At 44.6% G+C, this 26,589-nt stretch overlaps 1 protein-coding gene across 2 annotated transcripts; it reads left to right on the forward strand.

The window, feature by feature from the left end:
- The first annotated feature begins 6,426 nt into the window (after positions 1–6,426).
- Positions 6,427–26,048, forward strand: LOC115106545 (F-box/LRR-repeat protein 4-like). Of its 2 annotated transcripts, XM_029629390.2 has the most exons (9): positions 6,427–6,578; positions 10,256–10,535; positions 10,721–11,063; positions 12,975–13,311; positions 14,526–14,770; positions 15,191–15,404; positions 23,319–23,390; positions 23,568–23,880; positions 24,096–26,048. In XM_029629390.2, exons 2-9 carry the CDS (start codon positions 10,382–10,384, stop codon positions 24,257–24,259), a joined length of 1,842 nt encoding a protein of 613 aa, XP_029485250.1. In that variant the 5' UTR covers positions 6,427–6,578; positions 10,256–10,381; the 3' UTR covers positions 24,260–26,048. The 2 variants fall into 2 exon arrangements, with proteins under 2 accessions (XP_029485250.1, XP_029485260.1); XM_029629400.2 differs by lacking the exon at positions 6,427–6,578 and having other exon boundaries at positions 10,451–10,535; positions 10,723–11,063.
- Positions 26,049–26,589: the final 541 nt, after the last annotated feature.

The following is a 26,589-nucleotide window of genomic DNA, read 5'->3' on the forward strand; positions in this document are numbered from 1 at the left end:
CTGGAGTCTTTGGTATAGACTGGCTTGCATGCGTGTGTGGTGTCATATGTGACACTGAGCAACATTCACTTGCTAGCTGTGCAGTTTGGTAATATGCCTGGTTTAAAATGTACTGGAGTTTATGTTTCAAGCTGTGTGGGGACCAAGGTTTCAGATAGGGGAGAACGAATGTGAAGGGTAGAGAAGTCGTATTATTGGTGAAGAAATAACAAGACAGAAATGCACTTGTCTTGCACTGCTTCATGCCTCTCTCTCTCTCTCTCTCTCTCTCTCTCTCTCTCTCTCTCTGTGTTGATGGATGACAACATTCCCGCTCAGTTGCCTTGTTTGTCTATTGTGGCGGAGCAAAGTGACCAGGGACAGACAGGAGCAGAAAAAAAACCTCTCCATAAGCTAATAAGCAGCATTATTCAAATAAAGGCTGTGTTGTCAGAGCAGAACAGTCTACAGCAGTGTACTCTACATCGCTTGTTATCTGAGCTGCTTCCTTCAGTGGACACAACATCCTCCTTTTGATTTTGCAGAAATGTACTCCATCTCCCACTACTTATGTAGTACAATAGTACAATAGCAACGTATTCTGCTGGAGACTACTCTGACTGGTTCAACATTTAGATTTTGCTTGTAGAATAAACTGCTTTTAATGAAATGGAGTACAATGCATAACTACACATGAATGGATAACTAAAAGAACCCCAGTGTTGGTGTTTATACCAGAGTTGAACCAAAGCCACACCCAACATTATCATAATTCCCAGCATGCACTATTGCAGCTTGATTTTTAGAAACGTTTATTTCAATATCTATGTTTTTTGTTTGTACATTGATTGATGAATTAATGTAATGCTACTCAAATATAACTGACATTTTCTAAACTAAACCAATATGTATCGTGTTAAAACATTTCATTTTAATATTAACATATTCGCTTAGGATCACACTTGGTGAAGTCCACAGGACTGAAAATGGATGAACACAACAAGCATGTCTCCGTCACTAATAAATACTGTCATTGGTGGTGACTCTACATTTCACTTGAAAGGCAAAACACTGGGATATATGCAAATAAGGCTTTAAACTAAGCAGTGTGTTAATTTAATACTCAGTGTTAAATGTAACACTCTCAGTGTTGACTTAACACAAGAGAATTTGCTGTGTAGTGAAGGCGTGACACCTTAAGGGGGTGTGCTAAAGTATTTGGCCTGCCAGGTTACAGTACTTTTACACCCTTACATTGTTGTTATACATAGTGTCAGGATCGCAGGTGGCCACTGAGCTAAAAGCACATAAAACTATGTCAGCAACTGCAATTTCACACAGTTTGTTGACGGCAGTGGAGCGGCACATGGAGAAAACCAGGAGTAGAGCTTTGCTTTCATCGGCTGCAACAGCTGACAGGAGGAGCAGTGGAGAAGAAAGGAGGAGAGAACTGGCCTTTGTAAAAGAGGGGGAAAAAATCGGGGAAAAAGAGCCCTTGGGTGGGCGTTAGAGGAAGCTCTTCAGACAAAGCCCCATCTCCGTCTGTCACAAATCATTTCTGCTCGGGAAGTGAGGAGAGGCGAAATGTCAAAATATTTGAATAAATTCCGCAGAAGCCTGTTGAGAGGGAGGAGGAGGAGGGCAGAGGAGGGAAGAGAGGTGTATTGTTGTCAGCGGTGCGGTGGACAGAGGCGGTGAGGAGAGGACGGGTGGACGGGTGGCATCTGAAATAGCCCTCACAGCTGGAGGAGGAGGAATATGGACTACATAGGAACTGGCCACCGTCGTTGTATTATGGCCTGTTTGGACAAACATGTATCTTCCTTTAGATAATCACTAACATATTTGGATATGACTGTGAATCTTCAGTATTACCTGTCACCAATGTACCGTTACATAGCGACAATGTTTTGGCATTACATGACTTATTTACCTGGCTAATACCCTTCCTCTGACCACTGCCCTCCACTACCAGCTAGAGTGAGTCCAGAGAGATAGATAGGATGACAAACATAATCCCCTCTGCACAGCCATGTTAACCTTTTGGATGAGAGAACCTCCAGGAGTGTGTGGTGTGTTAGTTCACTGTGAGTAGCTAAGCGCCTGCTGTGAGTTTTGTGGTGTAACGTGTGCCCTCTGTGTCTGAGGCTGTCATAGCGACGAGTCGACGACGCACTGCGTCAAGGCTGCTCTGCTTTACAGTATAAGAGCATCCCCGAGACCTTGAGAGGTGAGAGAGTTCTCTTTTGCACCAGGACTGGTGTTTACTGTAGGCCTAGCTCATAGAAATAGAATGACTAGACAAGAATGCCATTCTGTCCACTCCATAGATGAATTGGGAGGATGGGAGATGCCCTGGTACACTGAATTTCTGAACTGAAAGGAAAGTGGGAGGGGTGGCGAGACGATGTGGGGAGCTCATCATCGCTGACCGAATCAGTGATGATGTGGGCTATTTGTCAAATCTCTTTTGTTTTCACCATTGGATCATAAAATGAATCTAATGAATTCTATTGGATTTACATTACAAGCCCATTTGACTCACCTTCCTGTTCTAGGCATGACATTTGACTGTGCGTGTGTTGACCCTGCCGTCCGCTGGAACAGTGCCAAGTTGATATACAGGAAATCACCAACCTAATGAGCTAATGTTTGGTCGGCTTCCTTTCCCTTTATACCCCCATTAATGTTCAGCTGTTAGGTGAAAAGTAAATGAAGAACAGGATCTGATAATAACAAAGGTCTAATGGTTGTTTGTTAAAGACTCTGAGTACATGCTCTTTATTCCGGGGTGCATTTAATAATCTCTTTGTTTAGTGGATCTCTGGGGTCTATGAGAAGTTGCAGGGTCAGAGTCTCCTCTGTGTGCCTGGGAACTCTTTAACAGTGTATTTAATTAGGCTTCTAATCAGCCACTAAACACAAAATAAAATGAAACAATCTGTGTCTGTTTACTTTCCACCCCAACCAACCTCCTATTTGCATGTACCAGGCAAAAAAAAGAAGAATTTATCGAAAGGAAAGATCAAGGTCATGACTTTTCATCGCAACCTATTTCCTGAAACCAATTAAAGAGCTAACGGTGAAGTTCAGTTGGAGGACGCGCGCTGGAAAACAATAGCAGAAGGAGATGACAGCTCTTCCGCTATCTTGCTGTATTTCTTCCTGTGCTAATTATATTTGCAGATTCTGTCATTTAGACAAAAGCCCGATAGCTTTTGTAATCAGGGTGAAATATTTCAAATGCTCTTTAGATAGTATTGCCAACCTTTGAAACTGGAGTCAAATGCTAGATATGGGATCATTTTGATTGGGAGGTTGGAATTTAAGACTTAATTAATGGAATGTTATCTTATAAATGATTACAAATGAAGGTTGGCCCTGATGAATGGTGAAAGGTATCGCCTAATGCTAATGATTGTTTTATGCAAAGGCTATTGCCGCCCTCAAGTCAATATTTGTTTTGTTCTTGGATTTGGACAAACCATTATGAACAAAAGAAGTGTAAATTATTCTGCTAAGCATTCTCAATACACCTTGAAGTTGATCAGATTCAGAAATGCAAAGAATGCCCTTTGTCTTCTTCAGTCCTTTTTGTTTTCTTCTAGCATTGCCTCCTATAACCTCACTAAAAGCCTTGGTTGTAATGCAAAAGGTGTGTGATTTCAAGTGAGTGTGTGTGTCTTTTGCTGTGTTTCTATGCCATTCTACTCACTTTCTTGTCATTTCCTCCATCTTTTCTTCTATTCTTCATACTTCATACTGATACAGTATATACCTACCCCCCTCTATTATTTACTGCATTCACTGCCCCCCCCGTCTCCCCACTTACACATCACCTCCTCTTTTTTTTCAACCTCAGTCTTTCTTCACCTTTCTTTACCCTCTGTGTTTGTAGAGGAGACCTTGTGTAGCAGCCTGTGATGTGACTTCAGTCGAGCATCATGCCGGGGTGATGTGCAGCATACATTTGTTAACACCTGTTGGGATATCAAATGCATTTAAATGTATGTGAATAATTAACATACTGGCACCTGGAAGTCATGTTTTAATAGCTGGGACATTTGATCGCTGGCTTTATTTGACGTGAGAAAAAAATGATGTACATGGAAATAATACATTCTGTATTCAACTTCGATGAGGGTTGGTGAATATAGAAATATAAGGATTAGATTGGACATTCCCATTCAAATCAAATCAATGTTTTATGTGGCCATATTGAGTGCACCCTATCTATTTCTATGTTAAGGCCTGGCATTGGCCAGATTCTATGCTAATGCAGAGGGGGATGGGCACTAGGCATGGCTGGATGTTCTATGCACCCCATGAGATGTTACCCCATGTGGCTTGACTAAGGCTGCCTGGGAAGGTGAGCATGGCTATGGCGATGCAGAGCGGCTTCTCTCTCTACTGTCTGTCGGTTTCCAGGGATGGAAATGGAAGAAAGCCTGTGGTGCACCTTCCGCTTTTGGACGTTAACAAGGCGACACTCCATCTGAACTCCTCCACATTTATTGGTTTGGTTTAACAGTACAGTACAGAAGAGAAGAGAACCCCCCTCCATTTAGGACCAGAATGTGGGGCATCCCGTTCAGGCATTTCTTATACGCCTGCTATGTTAGTGTAGCACATGTGGTTGAGTGAAACTTACTCCCTTAGGTGTCCCGCTTGCGTCACCTCATTAGCTGGCTTCTGAGGTGGCACGATCGGCTAAGATGCTTGAGGAGGGCGGTCACGTGTGCTAGCAAGGCAGAGGTCTTAAGTTCGTGCCAGTATGGGCCGAATTGGGAGGAAGTGGTACTCACTAAGCAAGCAGTGTGACGTCTTTTACAGTGGTGCCGTGACCCAGATCTACAGTTGTGCTGGGGTCCCCGGTGAGTAATTTTGAGGGGTGAATGTAGCACATGTGGATGTGTGAACCTTACTCCTCAGCTTGAAGTGTCCCCACTTGTGCCAGCGAATAGCCAGCTTTTACCAGCTTGCGCCAGGTATGGGCCAAATTGGGAGGAAGTGGTACTCGCTAAACAAGCAGCGTTACTCATTTTACATTAGGTTAGTCTGACCTCCTCTTTAGCCTCTCCACAGAGGCAAGAGAGGGGCAGATTCGTTATTTAACTAAGTTTGTGACAGCTGGGGCAAAGTACAGGGACAGAAATTAACTTTTGTGTGTGTGTGTGTGTGTGTGTGTGTGTGTGTGTGTGTGTGTGTGTGTGTGTGTGTGTGTGTGTGTGTGTGTGTGTGTGTGGTCATTTGCATGCGTGTTTGCTCACCCATGTGTATATATGCATGTGTGGCACAGTGGGCCGGAACAAAGGCCTGACAGTAGACAGGCTAGACGGCGGTGATGCCTAGGAGAGCTGACAGCCGCCTGGACTGTCAATCACAGAACTGGCAGCCCCGGTGCCCGCTGGCTCCAAATCACCCCCCTTTTCTCTCGTTAACTCTCTAGCTGGATAGACACCAGCTTCTCCTCTGATACTCTCCTCTGTTCCAGTGTCTTGGTAATGTACCTTAGCCAGTGGCCAGTGACCGCAGCAGACTCAAAGCCTATTCTAGGGATAAGAAATAATCAAAGGAAATATAAGGAAATTATTCTGTTTTTTTATTATATTACATATAATACAATTGAACACATTGAATTGTTCTCCTTTATAATTTTTTTTCGGACAAGAAAAATATGCTTATCGTGTCAATTAAGTTATGATGACAAATATTTTGGGGTATTTGGTCATTGAATTGAAATCAAAGCTTCAAAGAGAAAGAAAGGATTTGTGATTATTAAATTATGTGTTTATTACTAAATAACCCAAAGGGTTATTTATTGTTAAAATTGAGAGAAAAGAGAAATGGAGCTCTGTTAGTCAAAGGTAATTAATCTGCTCTAGTCACCCACAAAGGATGCCTGCTAATGAGAGCTTGGCTTTTGATTGGCTGCTGAGGGTTCCGCAGGGACCCATTGCTCTTTTGTGGTGACAATAGGGCCTCAACGCACCAGAGAGACAAAGTGACTGGACAAGTCATTCATCTATGCAAATGCCAGCCAAGACATGACCATAAGCATCCATTAATCTCTCCCTCTCCCTCCCTCTCTCTCTCTCTTTCTCTCTCTCTCTGATTTTGTGTGAGTGTTTGTGTGTGATGGACAGCCAACAATGCAGTCCCTCTGCCTCTGCCTTGAGAGGTCAGAGGCAGGTTGTGACAGGAGAGTGCTCTGTTAGGAGAGGATAAATGTCACACCACTACATTGTCAGTCAATTCTGACGGACAAATGTTTTATTCACACTTTTTTTTATCAGCCCTGATTACAATCACACACACACACACACACACACACACACACACACACACACACACACACACACACACACACACACACACACACACACACACACATATCACACAGTTGTAACAAGAATAAATCTGTTTCCAGTACAAAATACTATAATTCCCATAATGCTCCGCTTCATCGGCGTTAATTCTCGATGTAAACAGAAGTGAGAAGAAAAGTCTATGGTTTCAGGATTTCTGCTAACAATAATCTCAGATATGGAACAAAGACAGCCTTGCTATATGAACGCTTAATTTGATCGACTGGTAACGTAAGTACATATGTAATCCTTGTTACATGTGTTCTTACTATTGAGTCTGCCACAGTAGTTTGCTCGTTTGCTAGCGAGACACATCATGCTAGCCATCGCTAACGTTCTAGTAGCTATCTGGCTGCGATATGCTACTTCAATGTTCTTTTGGGACAAACGTCATATTATCATGTTTTCTGAATATTAGATGAAGTGAGCATGTGCATCAACTTTAGCGGAACCGATGTATTTATTTTTTCCTGTTTTATTTGTGGTCCACCACATGTCAAGATGATCACAGCTGAACTAGCCACATTCCTGGGTGATTTTGACGTTCATGTGTGTAGGTTCCGTCAAGGCGACAAGTTGGTTCACCGTTAGCTAGCTGTAGTAACGTTACACCACGAGAACAACTAACGTTACAGCAACAACATCGACGTAACGAGCTACATCTGGCATTCCTGCAATGGCATGTTCTGTCGCTAGTTGACAGGTGTTTGGGGTAGGGTTAGCTTAGCTAGCTATGTCAAGAATGTGTGTAGACTGTGGAGGGATTCTAGCTACATACATTGGCTAGGATGGGGGTATAGACCCACGGGAGAGGGAAGTAGAGGAAGGTTCATTTGACACACTGCAGCATCCCACTTAAAACCTTAAACTGGTCCCTATTTTCTCTCTCCTCTTTATTGCCATGTTATAACCAGCAGCACACAACAACGCTGACCATATTGTGCCTTTTATGAGAGATTTGCATTCAGAAATGCAAGCTGCCTCACTTTCGAGGGGCCGATGCGGTTTCTTCTCTCAGTAATTGTTTGTCCCGTTTTCGAGAAGACCCTCTCAGAGGGAACGGATGTGGCCACTATGCAGAGTCTCCCTGTCATGACTTTAGTAAGCCGTGGGTAGAAAGAGGCCTTGTTCTTCCACCAGCTCAGAGGATCTGCAGCTCCTCCAAATAGGATCGGACCTCCATTATGGCATCTGCTGAGGGATTCCTTCGTGCTGCATCCCCAGTTGCTCTCTCGTCAAACAGCAGACGTTTGTGGCACTACTGCTGGTGCTTCTGCTCCATCGGATCCCTCTTCTTCCTGGTGCCTGAACCAGCTGACTGCTGGGGCTGTCCCTCCCTGCAGCTGAGGTTATTCTTTGAAGAGCCTCATCAATCGCTCTGGCATCACTGAAGGCTAACTTCTTAAATCTGGGGTCAAATACAGCGGTTTCTGATAGCATGTGATTATATTCCATTATGTGGAACTTTCTGTCCATTGATGAACATAGGGTGTCCATCAACTCTATCACATGTCCTGTGATTACATCTGCTTCTCTCTGGTGGCTGGCTGTGATTCGCTGCAGACCCTTACACAGGAGTATCCTTTTTGAGGCTGTCACATAGCTGAAAAGAGAGAACAGTAACTTAATAGTTCAGGTTCATGTTCTGTCTACTGATACTACATTCTCATCTACTGGTCATATACATATATAATACTGGATTAAATAATGATGTAGTAATAACTGCTTTCTGTACCTCTCCACTGATCTCCACAGTGACCTGCTCAAAGGGTTCCAGGACTCAGCACACCTCCTCCACCACCTCCCATTCCTCTTAGGTCAGAGCATCAGCAGGTGCATTGACAATGGCCAGGGTAGAGATGATGGCATCCTTTGACTCAAGAAACCGCTTCAACATATAAAATGTTGAATTCCACCTTGTAGTGAAGTCTTGTTTAGGCCTCAGCTCAGGCATCCCCATTTGGAAGTATTCCACAGATGCTTTCACTTTGTCCACAGTGAGCTTCATCACCGTCACAGCATCTCTTACAACCAGGTTGATTGTGTGGGCAAGACATGGATGATGTGTCCATTTTAACATTTTCATGGCTTTGGTTATGTTAGCTGCATTGTCGCTAACACAACAGGCCACTTTTCCATCTACTTGCCATTCTCAACAGTTCCTCTGCCAAGTTCTCTGAGGTGTGTCTGTCGCTGAACTCAAAGCAGTCCAGAAGACAGCTAGACATCGACAAATCTTCAATGAAGTGACATGTAACTGACATGTAAGAAGTGGTTACCCTTGATGTACAGCATTCAGTGGTAAGGCAAACAAACTGCAGAAGCTTTTTGGACTCTTTCCCGCACTGAAGCCTGTGTACTCTCCTACAGTTGTGGAATAACTGATTCTGAAAGGGTTCTTCTGCTTGGAATTGTGTACATTGGATTTTGACATATACATATCATTTCTTAAACCTCTGTCCTCCACCATTGAAAATGGCTGGAAATCGGTGGCAATCCTTTTAGCCAATGCAATATAATTTTGGCCTTGTTTTGCTCCAGACATAGACGTTTGGCATAAACCGGTGAAGGTTGTGCGTAGAACCGGCTTTATATGAGATTTTGTTTTGGCAAATTCTACACTGTGCTCTAACGTTGTCTACATTATTAAACTGCATCCAAATGCTATAGCCTGCCTATATGCTATGGGTCATTTGATTGAGACCACACTAAATAGCCTATAGGCGCACTTCAAATTGCGCGCCCAGCGGAGAATCAGAGATGATTGGTGGCATCGATATATATATATTTACTAACTCAACAAAAAAAGAACCGTCCTCTCACTATCAACTGCGTTTATTTTCAGCAAACCTAACATGTGTAATTATTTGTATGAACGTAACAAGATTCAACAACTGAGACATAAACTGAACAAGTTTCACAGACATGTGACTAACAGAAATGGAATAATGTGTCCCTGAACAAAGGGGGGGGCAAAATCAAATGTAACAGTCAGTATCTGGTGTGGCCACCAGCTGCATTAAGTACGCAGTGCATCTCCTCCTCATGGACTGCACCAGATTTGCCAGTTCTTGCTGTGAGATGATACCCCTCTCTTCCACCAAGGCAAATGTAAGTTCAAGAGACATTTCTGGGGGGAATGGCCCTAGCCCTCACCCTCCGATCCAACAGGTGGACAGTCTGAGAACTGATGGAGGAATTGTGCGTTCCTGGTGTAACTCGGGAAATTGTTGTTGCCATCCTGTACCTGTCCCCCAGGTGTGATGTTCGGATGTACTGATCCTGTGCAGGTGTTGTTACACGTGGTCTGCCACTGCGAGGACGATCAGCTCCCTGTAGCGCTGTCTAATGCGTCTCACAGTACGGACATTGCAGTTTATTGCCCTGGCCACATCTGCAGTCCTCATGCCTATTTGCAACATGCCTAAGGCACGTTCACGCAGATGAGCAGGGACCCTGGGCATCTTTCTTTTGGTGTTTTTCAGAGTCAGTAGAAAGGCCTCTTTAGTGTCCTATGTTTTCATAACTTTGACCTTAATTGTCTACTGTCTTTAAGCTGTTAGTGTCTTAACGACCGTTCCACAGGTGCATGTTCATTAAATGTTTGTGGTTCATTGAACAAGCATGGGAAACAGTGGACGTTTCGAGTTTATACAGCCTAATAAGCAATTCATTCTAAAACACAGAGAAATACATTTCATAAATTACAAATGACATGACCCACCACTGAACTAAATAAAAAATAAATACAATAGATACATTTTCTTATTTCTTAGCAATTTGTGGGGAAAAAGGATTGGCCCAAAGTTTTACTACTAGCACTCTTGAAGATCATCGGGGAATATTTTTCTGTCTTGCTTTTCTAACTCTTGCCTTGTGTGTCTTTTTGTCTCCCCCCTAACCCACAGGTCCTGTATGTGGCTGGGCCTGTAGCCTGCGTTGTGTTGGGCACAATCCCCAGAGCCAGGCGGGCTTCTGGGGCCGCTTCCCAAAAGCCACACCCAGCCCACTGCTCCCCTGACCCACTGTTCCTTATGCTAACCCTTCTGAGCATGTTTTACTACATCTGTCTGCGGCGCCGGTCCAGGAGCGGAACTCGGGGTGAGGCGCTGACCAGCAGGCGGGCAGTGGAGTCAGGCCAGCGGGCTACCCTGCCCATCAGCGTGGAGGTGGAACAGTATGCCAAAGGTAGGATCATTCACCTGCTATTGTGCCCTTGGGCAAGGCGCTTAGTCCAACCCCTTAAAATAGCTCCAGGTGTGCTGCACTGGAGCCGGCACTGTGTGCTCCTCCCATAATGTGTGTGCTGTGTGTTTGTGTGCTATTGTCTGGTGGATTGGGAGCAGATGGACTAACCTTATCCTATCCTATAGAGGTGCTGGACTTCAGCTCCCACTACGGCAGTGAGAACAGCATGTCGTACACCATGTGGAACCTGGCCGGCATGCCCAACGTCTACCCCAGCTCTGGGGACTTCACCCAGACGGCCGTGTTCAGGGCCTACGGGGCGTGGTGGGAGCAGTGTGCCAGCGCGCCGCTTCCCTTCCGCCGCACGCCCAAGGCCTTCCACAGCCAGGACTACATTGAGCTGGCCTTCGAGGAACCAGTCTACCCCACAGCTGTGGAGGTGCTGGAGACCTACCACCCGGGTGCTATCGTCCAGATCATGGCCTGCTCCCTCAACCCCTTCTCCCAGAACCCTCCCACCGACGTCCGGTAAGGACCAGTGGTGGTGTGGGACTCGGGTTGTAGAAGTTTCTTCTATCATGAAATTTTGGTTTTTCGTCCATAGCCACTTTCCCACCTTCCCTGTATACCACCCTGCATCCCACTGCTGGCTTGCTTCTGAAGCTAAGCAGGGTTGGTTCTGGTCGGTCCCTGGATTGGAGACCAGATGCTGCTTGAAGTGGTGTTGGAGGGCCAGTAGGAGGCACCCTTTCCACTGGTCTAATAGCCCAATACCCCAGGGCAGTGATTGGGGACATTGCCCCGTGTAGGGTGCTGTCTTTTGGATGGGACGTTAAACGGGTGTCCTGACTCTCTGTGGTCACAAAAGATCCCATGACACTTATCGTAAGAGTAGGGGTGTTAACCCTGGTGTCCTGGCTAAATTCCCAATCTGGCCCTCATACTATCACGGTCACCTAATCATCCCCAGTTTACAATTGGCTCATTCATCCCCCCTTCTCTCCCCTGTTACTATTCCCCAGGTCGTTGTTGTAAATGAGAATGTGTTCTTAGTCAACTTACCTGGTAAAATAAGGGTACATTTATATATATTTGCTTCAATCTCTCAACACAACCGGTGCTTCTATTTCAGTCAGTCGTCTATTTCCTTCATGCACACAGCTGTTGCTCAATACATTTCTGAAAAGACTACCACATTGTTTATTGTAACCATTATAATAGCAAATCTATCGAAGGTCAGAGTTGCAAAGACTAGGCTGCCTATCATACATTTCGCCCTTTAGCACCATGGAGCGCAGTACCGGTAATCACTGAAGTCACCTTTTCTTTTTGGTGGCGTCATGGCTAGCAACGATGACAGAATTTTGAAGGAATGTTTTTAATGCACATGACCGTAGGAATATCAAAGCTGTGTCCATGGTAACCTCAAACCATTCATTTAGACCCAGCGTTTATTTGAAACAGGCGTTTATGTGCTGAAATGTGTGCAGCTGCCCGACTATTAAATTGGACAGGTGTGTGTGTGAGAAAATTAAGTACTGAGTGATTGTGTGCATAGTCGGTGCAAAAATAAAACTGTAATACAAGGTTCAATGCATATAGTCCATGTAGCCATTTTGTTATCTGTTTAGCAGTCTTATGGCTTGGATATGGAAGCTGTTCAGGAGCCTGCTGTTGTCATACTTGTTGCTCCGGTACCAGTTGTTGTGCGGAAGCAGAGAGAACAGTCTATGGCTTGGGGGGCTGGATTCTTTAACAATTATCCTGGCCTTCCTTTCACACCGTCTGATATAGAGGTCCTGGATGGCAGGGAGCTCGGCCCCAGTGATGTAGTTGGGCTGTCCGTACCACCCTCTAGTGCCATGCGATCGAGGGCGGTGCAGTAGTCACACCAAGCAATGATGCAGCCAGTCAAGGTGCTCTCAATTGTGGAATGTGGTTTTTCTATGAATAAGTTAATAGACCAATAAGAAAGAGAGTTCCAAACCTCTCTGCCAATAACAGCTCATTTTCAGTTTCTCCACTCAGACCCCTCTGACAGTCCTAGCAAAATTATTGCTTGAGAAACTGCTCTTTGCACGGCTGCAGTGGACTTTTTTCAAAGTCATGCTTGCACTTTTATTTGTATTTCTTTTAACTTATGGGTAGTTCTGGGAATCTAACCCACTGTCCTGGCGTTGCGACCGCCATGTTCCAATGTAACTGAGCTACAGAGGACCACAACGGAATGTGTGTTTGTACTCTATTGGCTGGTTTCCCAGACACAGATTAAGCCTAGTCTCAGAATAAGAAGCACTTTCACTTAGATTCTCCATTGAGCACATTTTTATTAGTTCAGGACTAGGCTTAGCATGGGCAAACTGCCCTAAGTGAATGTCTCAGATTAAAGAATGGTGAGTCTGTGTGTACCTCGTGACAGGTGTACCTCTCTGTCCCCAGGTGGGAGGTGTTGTGGGCTGAGGAGCCCACCAAGGTGCTGACTCCCCAGGCCAGGCAGTTCTCTCCCAGCATCAAGCAGCTGAGCTTCCCCACCAACTTGCTCCGCGTGGAGGTCAACAGCTCCCTGCTAAAGTACTACACGGAGCTGGACGCTGTCGTCCTGCGTGGCCAGAAAGAGAGGCCCATCCTCTCCCGTTATAAGATGCCCAGGATCGATATCTGTGACCTGAGTGACAGCGATGAGGAACTGTCTGACCCGGGAGCCTCCTTCAGACAGGCCGGGGATGGCAAGCACATTAACCTAGGGAATGGATACTTTGATAAACTGCCCTACGAGGTGGGGAGAATACGCTATTAGACACTCACATATACTACAACACTCGTATATGGCTGCTGGCTGCATTTTCTGTCCACAAAACGACACTGAAATTTGAAAAAAAAGGTTGGCAATAGTTGCAGGACAATTGCAAGATGCTGTTTTCCAAACAATTCTCGCTTTGGTTTTAAAGATGGACTATGCAGAAATTGCTCCGCCATTTCCTGTTTGCAAACATGTGACTAGTTCGCCTGATTTCAGCTTGTGACTAAAACAAGCAAATATAGTGTAGAGAATCATTGTACCATCTGAACTGCTATGAAATATATTTTTCATAACATAATCAGCTGTTTGAAGCTGGTGTACAAAACTGCAAGTAAAAGACACAGAAACTAAACTTAACAATGGGAGCATAGAAATAGCACACACAGAAGAGATATAATGCTTCTTAGATGTGGTTTTAATCAGAATGACAGATCTCTAACATATGATATATAATTTCCATGTGAATATGTTTGGGGTCACCCAAAAAGTGACATATTGCAGTTTTAAGTGTAGTCCCATCTACTGAAAATGTTTATGCTTAGGGTATCTTGGGCAGTTTTTTTGTACTTTGCCAGGACTTAATTTGACAAAAAGATGTCTTCCATGGACCTACACATACCGTCTTGGACCCATGGAGATATTTGACATTAAGCTTACAAAATAGTCATTTTCATGTTATAAAAGACATGTCATATTTTCTAAGACGAGCTGTTCTCTTGGTTTTATGTACTGCTCTCCAAACCGCTGCCATTCACCTCACTCCTCACAACCGATGTGTGTGTGTGTGTCTGAAATACAATATAGCTATTATCTGCTAGCGGATACCCTGTTGAACACACAGCGTATTGTTTATTCACTGCACACATACACACCTATTCTCTCTCTCTACCTCTGTCTTACTGAGAAGCACACTTCCATATTGCACGAACAGGCAGACTCACTGCCACACTGAAGCTCACTGCCACAAGGATATTGCTTTGTGTGTGTGTGTGTGTTCAACATACACTGTTTTATATTATTCTGCTCTGCCTGACATCATCCCTTCTGTCTCTTTCTTGCATTCTTTCTTGCTTTCCTTGTCTCTCTCTTCCTCCATCGTTATTTATACTTCTTCCTCTACCCCCTCTCCCACCATCCTCCATTCTCTCTTATTATCTCTCTGTAATTCTCTCCCTTCTCTCCCCCTGCAGTTGATCCAGCTGATAGTTAGCCACTTGACCCTGCCCGACCTGTGTCGCCTGACCCAGACCTGCAAGCTACTCCGCCACCACTGCTGTGACCCCCTCCAGTACATCCAGCTGAGCCTGCAGCCATACTGGGCTCGCCTCAGTGACACCTCCCTGGGCCACCTGCAGGGCCGGTGCACCCTGCTCCAGAGGCTCAACCTCTCCTGGACCGGCAACCGTGGAGCCCTCACCCTCACCGGCTTCAGCAGGTGAGGCATGGGGCTGGGGGGACTAGAGAATCTGGACATTTTGTGGTTCATCGGTCTCTGTCTTTAGAGTGGCATGTGTGTGCCCATCACTTCGGTTGATTTCAGGGTGAGGAACCGTCTGTGTAAATATTGGACTATAAATTGTGCCTTTCTGTATTTTACTTGTGCTAAAATCTTTATTGTATTGTACTGAGCCATTTACTTTATGTTCGTATTCTCTCATTATTTCTTGTTGTTGCATTGTCGAGAAGGAACCTGCAAGTAAGCATTTTTTTTAGTTGGACAGCGTATACCATGTGTATCCCGTACATACAACTAATAAAACTTGAAACTGAAACTAACAAAGTTGTCAAATCCTGAACTTCCGTGTTAATGTTGTTGCCATGCCACAACACAGGTCTGACCACCCCCCCCTCTCAGCTTCATGAAGGCGTGTGGTGGGAGCCTGGTGTGTCTGGAGCTGTCGTGTTGTCACTTCCTGAGTGAACCGTGTCTGGAGGTCATCTCCCAGACGTGTCCCGGGCTGCAGGAGCTCAACCTGTCCTCGTGCGACCGCCTCCACCCCCAGGCCTTTACACACATCTCCAAGCTCACCCGCCTGCGCCGGCTAGTGCTCTACCGCACAAGGATAGAGGTACAGTGCCTTCAGAAGTACCCCTTGACTTATTCTACATTTCGTTGTTACAGTCTGAATTTTCAAAATGTTTAAAAAAAACAAAAAAACACCTATCTACACACAATACCCCATAATGACAGTGTTTTTAGATATTTTGCAAAAAACTAGCTCGGCCACTCAGGAACGTTCACTGTCTTCACTGATTTTTCCTGTGCTTGGCTCCAGTCTGTTTTATTTTTTATCCTGAAAAACTCCTCAGTCCTTAATGATTTATTACAAGCATGCCACTACTATGCTTGGACATATGGAGAGCGGTACTTAGTAATGTGTTGTATTGGATTTGTCCCAAACACAACACTTTGTATTCAGAACAAACATTTTTAGCAGTATTATACTAGTGCCTTGTTGCAAACAGGAAGCATGTTTTGGAATATATTTATTCTGTACAGGCTTCCTTCTTTTCACTCTGTCAATTGGGTTTGTATTGTGACATAACTGAAGATGGATCAACAGTATTGTAGTTTTCTCCTTTCACAGCCTTTCAACTCTGTAACTGTTTTAAAGTCCACATTGGCCTCGTGGTTTCCTTCCTTTCCAGCAACTGAGTTAGGAAGGAAGCCTGTGTCTTTGTAGTGACTGGGTGTATTGATACACCATCCAAAGTGTAATGAGTAACTTCACCATGGTCAAAGGGATATTCACTGTCTGCTTAAAAAAAAAAAAATGTTTTACCCATCTACCAATAAGTGCCCTTCTTTGTGAGGTATTGGAAAACCTCCCTGGTCTTTGTGGTTGAATATGTGTTTGAGATTCACTGCTCGACTGAGGGACCTTATATGCTTGGGGTACAGAGATGAGGTAGTCATTCAAAAAACATTAACTTTAGAACAGGGCTCCGGGCAGCCAAGCGGAAATGGAGGAAAACTCGCCTCCCTGCGGACCTGGCATCCTTTCACTCCCTCCTCTCTACATTTTCCTCTTCTGTCTCTGCTGCTAAAGCCACTTTCTACCACTCTAAATTCCAAGCATCTGCCTCTAACCCTAGGAAGCTCTTTGCCACCTTCTCCTCCCTCCTGAATCCTCCTCCCCCCCCCCCCCTCCTCCCTCTCTGCAGATGACTTCGTCAACCATTTTGAAAAGAAGGTCGACGACATCCGATCCTCGTTTGCTAAGTCAAACGACACCGCTGGTTCTGCTCACACTGCCCTACCCTGTGCTCTGACCTCTTTCTCCCCTCTCTCTCCAGATGAAATCTCGCGTCTTGTGACGGCCGGCCGCCCAACAACCTGCCCGCTTGACCCTATTCCCTCCTCTCTTCTCCAGACCATTTCCGGAGACCTTCTCCCTTACCTCACCTCGCTCATCAACTCATCCCTGACCGCTGGCTACGTCCCTTCTGTCTTCAAGAGAGCGAGAGTTGCACCCCTTCTGAAAAACCTACACTCGATCCCTCCGATGTCAACAACTACAGACCAGTATCCCTTCTTTCTTTTCTCTCCAAAACTCTTGAACGTGCCGTCCTTGGCCAGCTCTCCCGCTATCTCTCTCAGAATGACCTTCTTGATCCAAATCAGTCAGGTTTCAAGACTAGTCATTCAACTGAGACTGCTCTTCTCTGTATCACGGAGGCCCTCCGCACTGCTAAAGCTAACTCTCTCTCCTCTGCTCTCATCCTTCTAGACCTATCGGCTGCCTTCAATACTGTGAACCATCAGATCCTCCTCTCCACCCTCTCCGAGTTGGGCATCTCCGGCGCGGCCCACGCTTGGATTGCGTCCTACCTGACAGGTCGCTCCTACCAGGTGGCGTGGCGAGAATCTGTCTCCTCACCACGCGCTCTCACCACTGGCGTCCCCCAGGGCTCTGTTCTAGGCCCTCTCCTATTTTCGCTATACACCAAGTCACTTGGCTCTGTCATAACCTCACATGGTCTTTCCTATCATTGCTATGCAGACGACACACAATTAATCTTCTCCTTTCCCCCTTCTGATGACCAGGTGGCGAAACGCATCTCTGCATGTCTGGCAGACATATCAGTGTGGATGACGGATCACCACCTCAAGCTGAACCTCGGCAAGACGGAGCTGCTCTTCCTCCCGGGAAGGACTGCCCATTCCATGATCTCGCCATCACGGTTGACAACTCCATTGTGTCCTCCTCCCAGAGCGCTAAGAACCTTGGCGTGATCCTGGACAACACCCTGTCGTTCTCAACTAACATCAAGGCGGTGGCCCGTTCTTGTAGGTTCATGCTCTACAACATCCGCAGAGTACGACCCTGCCTCACACAGGAAGCAGCGCAGGTCCTAATCCAGGCACTTGTCATCTCCCGTCTGGATTACTGCAACTCGCTGTTGGCTGGGCTCCCTGCCTGTGCCATTAAACCCCTACAACTCATCCAGAACGCCGCAGCCCGTCTGGTGTTCAACCTTCCCAAGTTCTCTCACGTCACCCCGCTCCTCCGCTCTCTCCACTGGCTTCCAGTTGAAGCTCGCATCCGCTACAAGACCATGGTGCTTGCCTACGGAGCTGTGAGGGGAACGGCACCTCAGTACCTCCAGGCTCTGATCAGGCCCTACACCCAAACAAGGGCACTGCGTTTATCCACCTCTGGCCTGCTCGCCTCCCTACCACTGAGGAAGTACAGTTCCCGCACAGCCCAGTCAAAACTGTTCGCTGCTCTGGCCCCCCAATGGTGGAACAAACTCCCTCACGATGCCAGGGCAGCGGAGTCAATCACCACCTTCCGGAGACACCTGAAACCCCACCTCTTTCAGGAATACCTAGGATAGGATAAAGTAATCCTTCTCACCCCCTTAAAAGATTTAGATGCACTATTGTAAAGTGGCTGTTCCACTGGATGTCTTAAGGTGAACGCACCAATTTGTAAGTCGCTCTGGATAAGAGCGTCTGCTAAATGACTTAAATGTAAATGTAACAGCCTTTCTTTAAATTACTATAACGGCCACGAACGGCCTTGTTTTTCTAACGCTAATATCTGTGTCAATATTGCAAAGTGAACTTTCTAACAACCTTTTGTCGTATTGGCGTGGCTGTTGTCGTCGACCGGAAACGGGGTATGCTGTCATTTGACTTTTTTTTTAACTTAATGACTGAAAATAACATAGCTGAAGCAGACATGACTATTCACTGTGAAAGAGGCTTAATCTATGTTGCTTGGTGATACGGATTCACACACATCCTTGCACTTTTAAAAGCGATGATGTCGAGGTGAGTGAAATAAGTAAACAGCAGTTTGGTGTTGTCAATGTTTGATGCTGTGAAACTTGGGGAATAGCTCACAGATTAGCATATCATAATTTGGTTGGTACAGGCCAGCACATCCGTGCCAGCGGTCAAGATCGAATGATTGCCCTCTGTCTCATGGAAATAGTGTTTAGCTGTATATAGTCAACTAACTAGTTGGTTTTTTGTCTTGGTTCTACCAATTTAATTATATGGAAACTGCTTGCTATAGCTAGCTAGCTAATTAGTCTGTCAGGCAAGAAAGGTTGTGCGTAACGGCAAATTTGGACAGCGCTCACAAAGCGTCAACCTCTTCTGTCACTATCACAACTGTCTGACTGTATCAGCAGTGGCAGAACTACAGTTTTATACCGGGGTGGCCAAGGCTACTTCAGAAAATGTAGTGTGTAACCCTAACCTGGCATCTAAGGAGCATGAATGAATCCTATGATTGCTGATTAGAGGTAGAAGTGATAATTCACTTAACTCGGAGTTCTTCAATGTAGCAGATAGTGTGGTCCAAAAGGGTTACTTCACTAGAATTCTTTAACATGAATAGTCAGTGTCTCTACCTCGCACACACACAGTACTGTACTCACATACTGGAGAAACTTGGGTCACTCTGTTTTCATGAATATATAATCTGTGTCAATAAGTGTTGAACATCCAAAATATTTTCAGAGAATTAAGCTCAAGGAGATAAGAGCATATGTGTGTTACATAAATTACATTAGTTTATTTACAAAAAATGTAATTGACAAAAAAAACACACTGCAATTTGACATACCTGGTATCAAGCAGAAATGGACTTGAAAAATAAAAATAATTTTGATGCCCATCAATGTTACAGACTTCCACTATCATATTTATGCCGATATATATTATGTTAACTAATAGCAAAGAAAAGTTTTGGAATTGGCCTAATCAAGACCAAATTAAATCTGTGTGACATGATACCCTTTGGATTTATCATTTTAGAATGTCAGTGTACTAGCTAGTACACAGTGCAGGTTTTAATCATGACCAGAGGGACTGCCTAAGAGCCAAATTATCCTAGGTAGATTTAAAACAGCATAATTCTGCGTTTCTGGTGAGAACTGGCAAAATGTTTCACAAACTCATCCATGTTGAGGGAGCATGCCCTCCTTGACTCAACACTGAGAATGCCGAGGTGACTTAACATGTCATCAACCATTGTTGTCTTAAGGTGGGTTTAAATCCGTTTTGAAGCTGAGAAGCTTCTCTCGCAAGACGCACTGCTGACTGGTGTAACAGAAATCTTACAAAGTCGAAATCCGCTTGGTTTGATGAACCTCATGTTTGAGGTCCTCTAAGTCTGACTCAAAGTTCTGAGCAAAGGCAAACAGAGGCTCCTCATTCAAGAATGTTGTACTCTTTGGGTTGAGAGACTGGATCCCTTGCATTATCTTGCAAGTCTTTGAAAAACGCCTCTGCAGCTCAGCTGTGAGACTGTCAAGCACCTGATAAAAGATAGCTCTTTGGAAGCTCTCACCATCACTTTGGTCTCTATTTTTCTGTCCTACAGTGCTGAGTCAATGAGTTGTAAAAAAGCTTGTTTTGGGTCGTTTACACACTGTGTGTACACTTATTTTGCAGTGTTCTGCAATCTCTTCTATTAGGGATGCACAATATATCAGTGAACATATCGGAATCGTCCGACATTAGCTAAAAATGCCAACATCGGTATTGCATCTGCCAAGTTTAATGCCGATGTTAAAAAACGATATCAAAGCTACCTTGCATACCTATATAACGTACAGTTGAAGTCTGAAGTTTATAAACACCTTAGCCAAATACATTTCAACTCAGTTCCTGACTTTTAATCATAGTAAAAATTCCCTTTCTTTGGTCAGTTAGGATCACCACTTTATTTTAAGAATGTGAAATGTCAGAATAATAGTAGCGAGAATGATTTATTTCAGTTTTTATTTCTTTCATCACATTCCCAGTGGGTCCGAAGTTTACATTCACTCAATTAGTATTTGGTAGCATTGCCTTTAAATTGTTTAACTTGGGTCAAACGTTTCGTGTAGCCTTCCACAAGCTTCCCACAGTAAGTTGGGTGAATTTTGGTCCATTCCTCCTGACAGCTGTCCCGGTTGATATATTATCGAATAGATATTTGAAAAACACCTCGAGGATTGATTATAAACAACGTTTGCCATGTTTCTGTCGATATTATGGAACTAATTTGGAATATTATTCGGCGTTGTCGTGACCGCAATTTCCGGTCGAATTCTCAGCCAAACGAACTAACGGAGCTATTTCGGCTACAAAAATAATCTTTATGGAAAAATGAACATTTGCTATCTAACTGGGAGTCTCGTGAATGAAAACATCCGAAGCTCATCAAAGTTTAACGATTTAATTTGATTGCTTTTCTGATTTTCGTGACCAGGTTGCCTGCTGCTAGCTAGGCATAGTGCTATGCTAGGCTATCAATAAACTTACACAAATGCTTGTCTTGCTTTGGCTGTAAAGCATAATTTCAAAATCTGAGATGACAGGGTGATTAACAAAAGGCTAAGCTGTGTTTCAATATATTTCACTTTTGATTTCATGAATATGAATATTTTCTAGTAATATTTTTTGTCCGTTGCGTTATGCTAATTAGTGTCAGTTGATGACAATTCTCCCGGATCCGGGAGCGGTAGTTCCAAGAGTTAAGCCATTTTGCCACAACTTTGGAAGTATGCATTGTCCATTTGGAAGACCCATTTGCAACCATGCTTTAACTTCCTAACTGATGTCTTGAGATGTTGCTTCAATATATCCACATCATTGTGATGCCTAATGATGCCATCTATTTTGTGAAGTGCACCAGCCCCTCCTGCAGCAAAGCACACCCACAACATGATGCTGCCACCCCCGTGCTTCACGGTTGGGATGGTGTCCTTCGGCTTGCAAGCCTCCCCTTTACCCTCCAAACATAACGATGGTCATTATGGCCAGCAGTCATATTTTTGATTCATCAGACCAGAAGACATTTCTCCAAAAGTACGATATTTGTCCCCATGTGCAGTTGCAAACCATAGTCTGGCTATTTTATGGCGGTTTTGGAGCCGTGGCTTCTTCTTTGCTGAGCGGCCTTTCAGGTTATGTTGATATCAGACTCGTTTTACTGAGAATATTGATACTTTTGTACCTGTTTCCTCCAGCATTTTCACAAGGTCCTTTGCTCTTGTTCTGGGATTGATTTGCACTTTTCGCACCAAAGTACGTTCATCCCTAGGAGACAGAACGCGTCTCTTTCCTGAGCGGTATGACGGTTGCATGGTCCCGTGGTGTTTACACTTGCGTACTATTGTTTGTACAGATGAACGTGGTACCTTCAGGCGTTTGGAAATTGCCCCCAAGGATGAACCAGACTTGTGGAGGTCTACAATTTGTTTTCTGAGGTTTTGGCTGATTTTCTTTTGATTTTCCCTTGATGTCAAGCTAAGAGGCACTGAGTTTGAAGGTAGGCCTTGAAATACATCCACAGGTACACCTCAAATGATGTCAATTAGCCTATCAGAAGCTTCTAAAGCCATGACACAATTTTCTGGAATTTTCCAAGCTGTTTAAAGATCAACTTAGTGTATGTACAGTCAACTTAGTGTATGTAAACTTCTGACCCACTGGAATTGTGATGCAGTGAAATAATCTGTTTGTAAACAATTGTTGGAAAAAATACTTGTGTCATTTACAAAGTAGATGTCCTAACCGACTTGCCAAAACTATAGTTTGTTAAAAGTGTTTGCTAAGTAGCATATATTGAGACGCTGTTGTAACACATGATGCTATATTTTTAGGCTGATGCACATGGGTATATTGGTGGTGTATGGGTTAAGAGGTAGTTGAGCTTTCTATCAGATACATGGCCTGTGCATGGCACCATTGTGGTTTACGTAGGACTAATTCTCTACTGTCATCATTTGTAATGAACTCCGAGCTCGGGTCCTGTTCTTGCCCAGGCCTGCTACAAAACCTTACAGGGCATTTCTGAGTGTTGTTCTCATGTTTCAGCCTTTCCTAAGGCAAACACCATACCGTAGTCTTTCCAGTGTAGTGAGGTTGAGGTCTAAGCTTTCAGGTTGTTTACTGCAGGCAGACTGAGCAGGCTGTGTGTTTGTCTCCAGTCCTATGTGTCATCCAAGCTCTGTTGTCTGTCATTAAGCTGTCATTAAGCTGTCACTGGTATAATTAAATAGTTCTCTGGCTGCCAAAAGTCATAAAAAGAGACCACCAGACGCACACTCTCGAAACACATAGCATACACATTAGAGATGCTTGCTAAAGTACACGTCACGCACACCCAATTGCCATTGGGTGGCATGTTGACAGTTCCACATTGAAATCCCACCTCTATCCCTGTCTAGCAACGGTGGATAGGTGATAAGCAAATGTATATTTTTTTTACGCTTTGAAATGTTACACTACCATAATACTGTTGAGTTATGTGTTTGCCAGACCAAGTCGTCTTGGAGAGATATTGAATAACATGGAGTAGACCTGTTATTGTAAAATGTTGACGCGACACCTTTGATGCACATTCCTCAGTCTCATTTTACTGTGTGTGTACAAAAAGGGGTGCAATCATCATATTTTGGGTCAGTCGATAGAAACTTAACTCAACTTTGACATTTTCTCTCTCTCTCGCTTGCTTTGTTTTATCTTGCTGCAGCAAACAGCCATGTTGCGCATCCTAACCTTCTGTATTGAGCTGAGACACCTCAACCTGGGGAGCTGTGTGATGGTAAGATGCCCCCCACAAATGCACTCGCTATCATACCCTGCTCTTGCGTCAGAGAGACATTCTAGGATCAGCCTCAACCCTTAACTCTGAACCACAACCGAGAATCATGACAATTGATTCAGTCATTCTGTGCTGGTTAACAGCCCCAAGGTCACCGCCCCTATGTTCTCCCTGCAGATAGAGGACTATGACGTGGTGGCGAGCATGCTGGCTGTCCGCTGCCGCTCACTGCGCTCCCTGGACCTGTGGCGCTGCAGAAGCCTGTCGGAGCGTGGCCTGGCCGAGCTGGCTGCAGGATGCAGATTACTGGAGGAGCTGGACCTGGGCTGGTGTGCCACACTGCAGAGCAGCTCGGGCTGCTTCCAGCACCTGGCCCGCAACCTGCAGTGCCTGAGGAAGCTCTTCCTCACCGCCAACCGCACCGTGTGCGACTCGGACATTGAGGAGCTGGCTGCCAACTGCCCCGCACTGCAGCACCTCGACATACTGGGTGGGTACTACCTCCCTCTTCCTTTCTTAATCTGCCTCTCTTTCTCTCGTTCTATCACACCAGTTTATATTAAGTCATTTTAGGTAGAACCACAGATGTGTTCACACCCGATATTTGAATATAGTATTTTACTTGGGGCATTTAGAACACAGTATTCATCAAGTGGTCACAAATGTTGCTCACTTATGTGGTATGTTTGTGTTGTTGATTGACAGGCACCCGGATGGTAAGCTCCTCCTCCCTGAGGAAGCTGCTGCAGGCGTGTCCGAAGCTCCTCCTCCTGGACGTGTCCTTCTGCGCGCAGGTGGACGCCCGCATTGTCCAAGAGCTATGCGGACTCTTCCCCAATGTGGCCATCAAGAAGAGCTTTACCCAGTGACCTCACCCAGCCACACCCTCACACAGGGGCAGTGACACAGGGACACCAGGGGGGAGGCACTACTTTTGACTAGTGGGGTGGAGTATTACTGAATGCCCAGTGGGTAGAATGAATGGGGTCTGATGGCCGAGAGCACTGAGGCCTATTATAATATGGACTAAATGGTTAGGAGTGTTATGTTGTGGTGACATGAGCATCGGCTGAACACCTCACCTACATCTCAACACAGTCTCCTCATGTTAAGCCGCTGAATGCAAGAGAGTCTTGAGAGGAGAAACTGGTTGAAATCAGGGTCACGGGTGCCAAAGTCGCTAGATTTCATTGTTGGTCAGCCTAGTAACTGACACATCTGGTGGTGGCTGCTTGTCATCTGTCCACCCCTCCTGTGACTCATTTGTAAAATGTCTGACCTCAGTGTTTTATCTGAATCTGAAATCTCAGGGGTTTTATCGTGTTCATTTTGTTCAATTATTATGTAGATGTTGTTTTTTCAGAAACCAGCAGAAGAGCCTCCTTTATTCTGAGAGAAACATTTGAGTCCTGTTTGATTTGTTCTGAGACAACGGGAATTCTGGGAAAAATGTACATTGGGCACTGATACTGAGACAAACATTTTTTTAAATGTTGAATATTGTGCAAATTGTATGAGTGTAAAATGATATCAATATCCTTAATTATTTATTGATCTTGTAATATATTATTGCACATCTCCAATGCTACGTTAGAATTTCCTTTAAACTGAGACTCAGCGATACGAGCAGCAGTGTGAAACAAATATATATTTAGGAATAAACGCTATACAATAGGCTGTACATGTGAGCACACACAGTCCCGTACAGAGCATCTTCGCATGTGCATGGGAGATCGCTTCACTCTCCTGCAAATGTGATAGTTGAGGGACAACTACTGCGGAGTAGATTAGCCTCTCGCTTCACTCTCTTCGTTGTTGGGGATATTGGCCTGATATGCAGCTACTGGAATTTGTATAGCTGAATCTACCTTTAAGCAAAACTTGGGAGTGTCATTTTGAGCAGAAGCTAGCTAGTATGTGAGGTATTTTTGTGCCTTGACTGAATGTGGTGTCTGTGTCAGTGGTTGTAATGCTTTGCTTCCTGCCCTCTACCAAAGGTACCATCAAATCCCATGTCCCTCACTATAGCTTCATTTGACCAGTGAAGAAACCCATGCAGATCTGTCATCTTGATTTGACATATGCAAAGCCATATTTATTTCAAGCAGAATCTTATCTCCATCTTTCAATTCCCTTTTTTTATTAAGTGGCAGTTATGTCTGCTTTTTGGATTACATATTATTTTATCTGTGGGAACGTGGTCTGGTCACGCTCAAATCACTAAAGTAACCTGCACAGGGAAACTATTGAAAAACACATATTAATGTTAACATTCGTGCAACGAACACACGCAATCTGTCATCCCGCTACACAAATCTAGTTTCTCTCCTTTGTCCGGTCACTAGCTGACCAAAGTCACCACAGTTTTCGCCACATTGTAATGCTACTTTTATTTAGAGGCATTTATTGATGTGGACCTGCTATTTTTTGCATTGATGGACTTTTCCCCAGTCAGTTTTGGATGCGTGTGTGTGGTCAAACTTAGTGCCATTTGTAGAACCTTTAGTAATGTACCCTTAACCAAGTGTGAATGTCAGGTGTGGTGTCGTCAAGACTCACTGGCAGAAAACCACTCGAAAGTGTTGAAAAAGGTTGCACCTGTACTACGACGAAACTGGGTGCTTTAATTTGAAATAAAATGAAGGTTGATGACTGAGACTACGTATTTATCCCCAACTGTATGTCCATTGAAATGCCAGGGTCGACTGCCTTGTATTTCTGGCTCATAGTGTTTTGATCACTCTTTAATTAGAATGGTGCCATTACAGTGTTCTCTGGCTTGTCCCTGTAGGATCATTATTTTTGGATCCAGGTAGAACCTTTTCACCCAACAAAGAACCCTAAAATGGCACGTTTCTTCAGATGGAAAAGGGTCAATGTCAAACCCTTTTTTCTGAAGTGCCTTATCGTGAGCGGTGACTCAACAGTAATGACTATATTGAAGTGTAGGGCTAAGGTCATCTTGCCTGACGACTCAAACTTCATTTTTTCCGCTGCTCTGTCGTTTGCTACCAACTTCAGTCTGAGGTTGCCATCATTGAAGTCGTTGGTGGTGACGTCAAAATGACGGGTGTTGTACCAAACAATGTAATCAGCGATTGGATCATCTCTAACCAATCGGAGTAACAAAGCCAATGACACATTTTCAAACCTCCGCTTTACACGTAGGCTTTACATGCGTGTGTTCTGGCTCTTGCCC

This window comes from Oncorhynchus nerka, linkage group LG3 (genome assembly GCF_034236695.1).
Source record: "Oncorhynchus nerka isolate Pitt River linkage group LG3, Oner_Uvic_2.0, whole genome shotgun sequence".
NCBI classification, from domain to species: Eukaryota; Metazoa; Chordata; class Actinopteri; order Salmoniformes; family Salmonidae; genus Oncorhynchus; species Oncorhynchus nerka.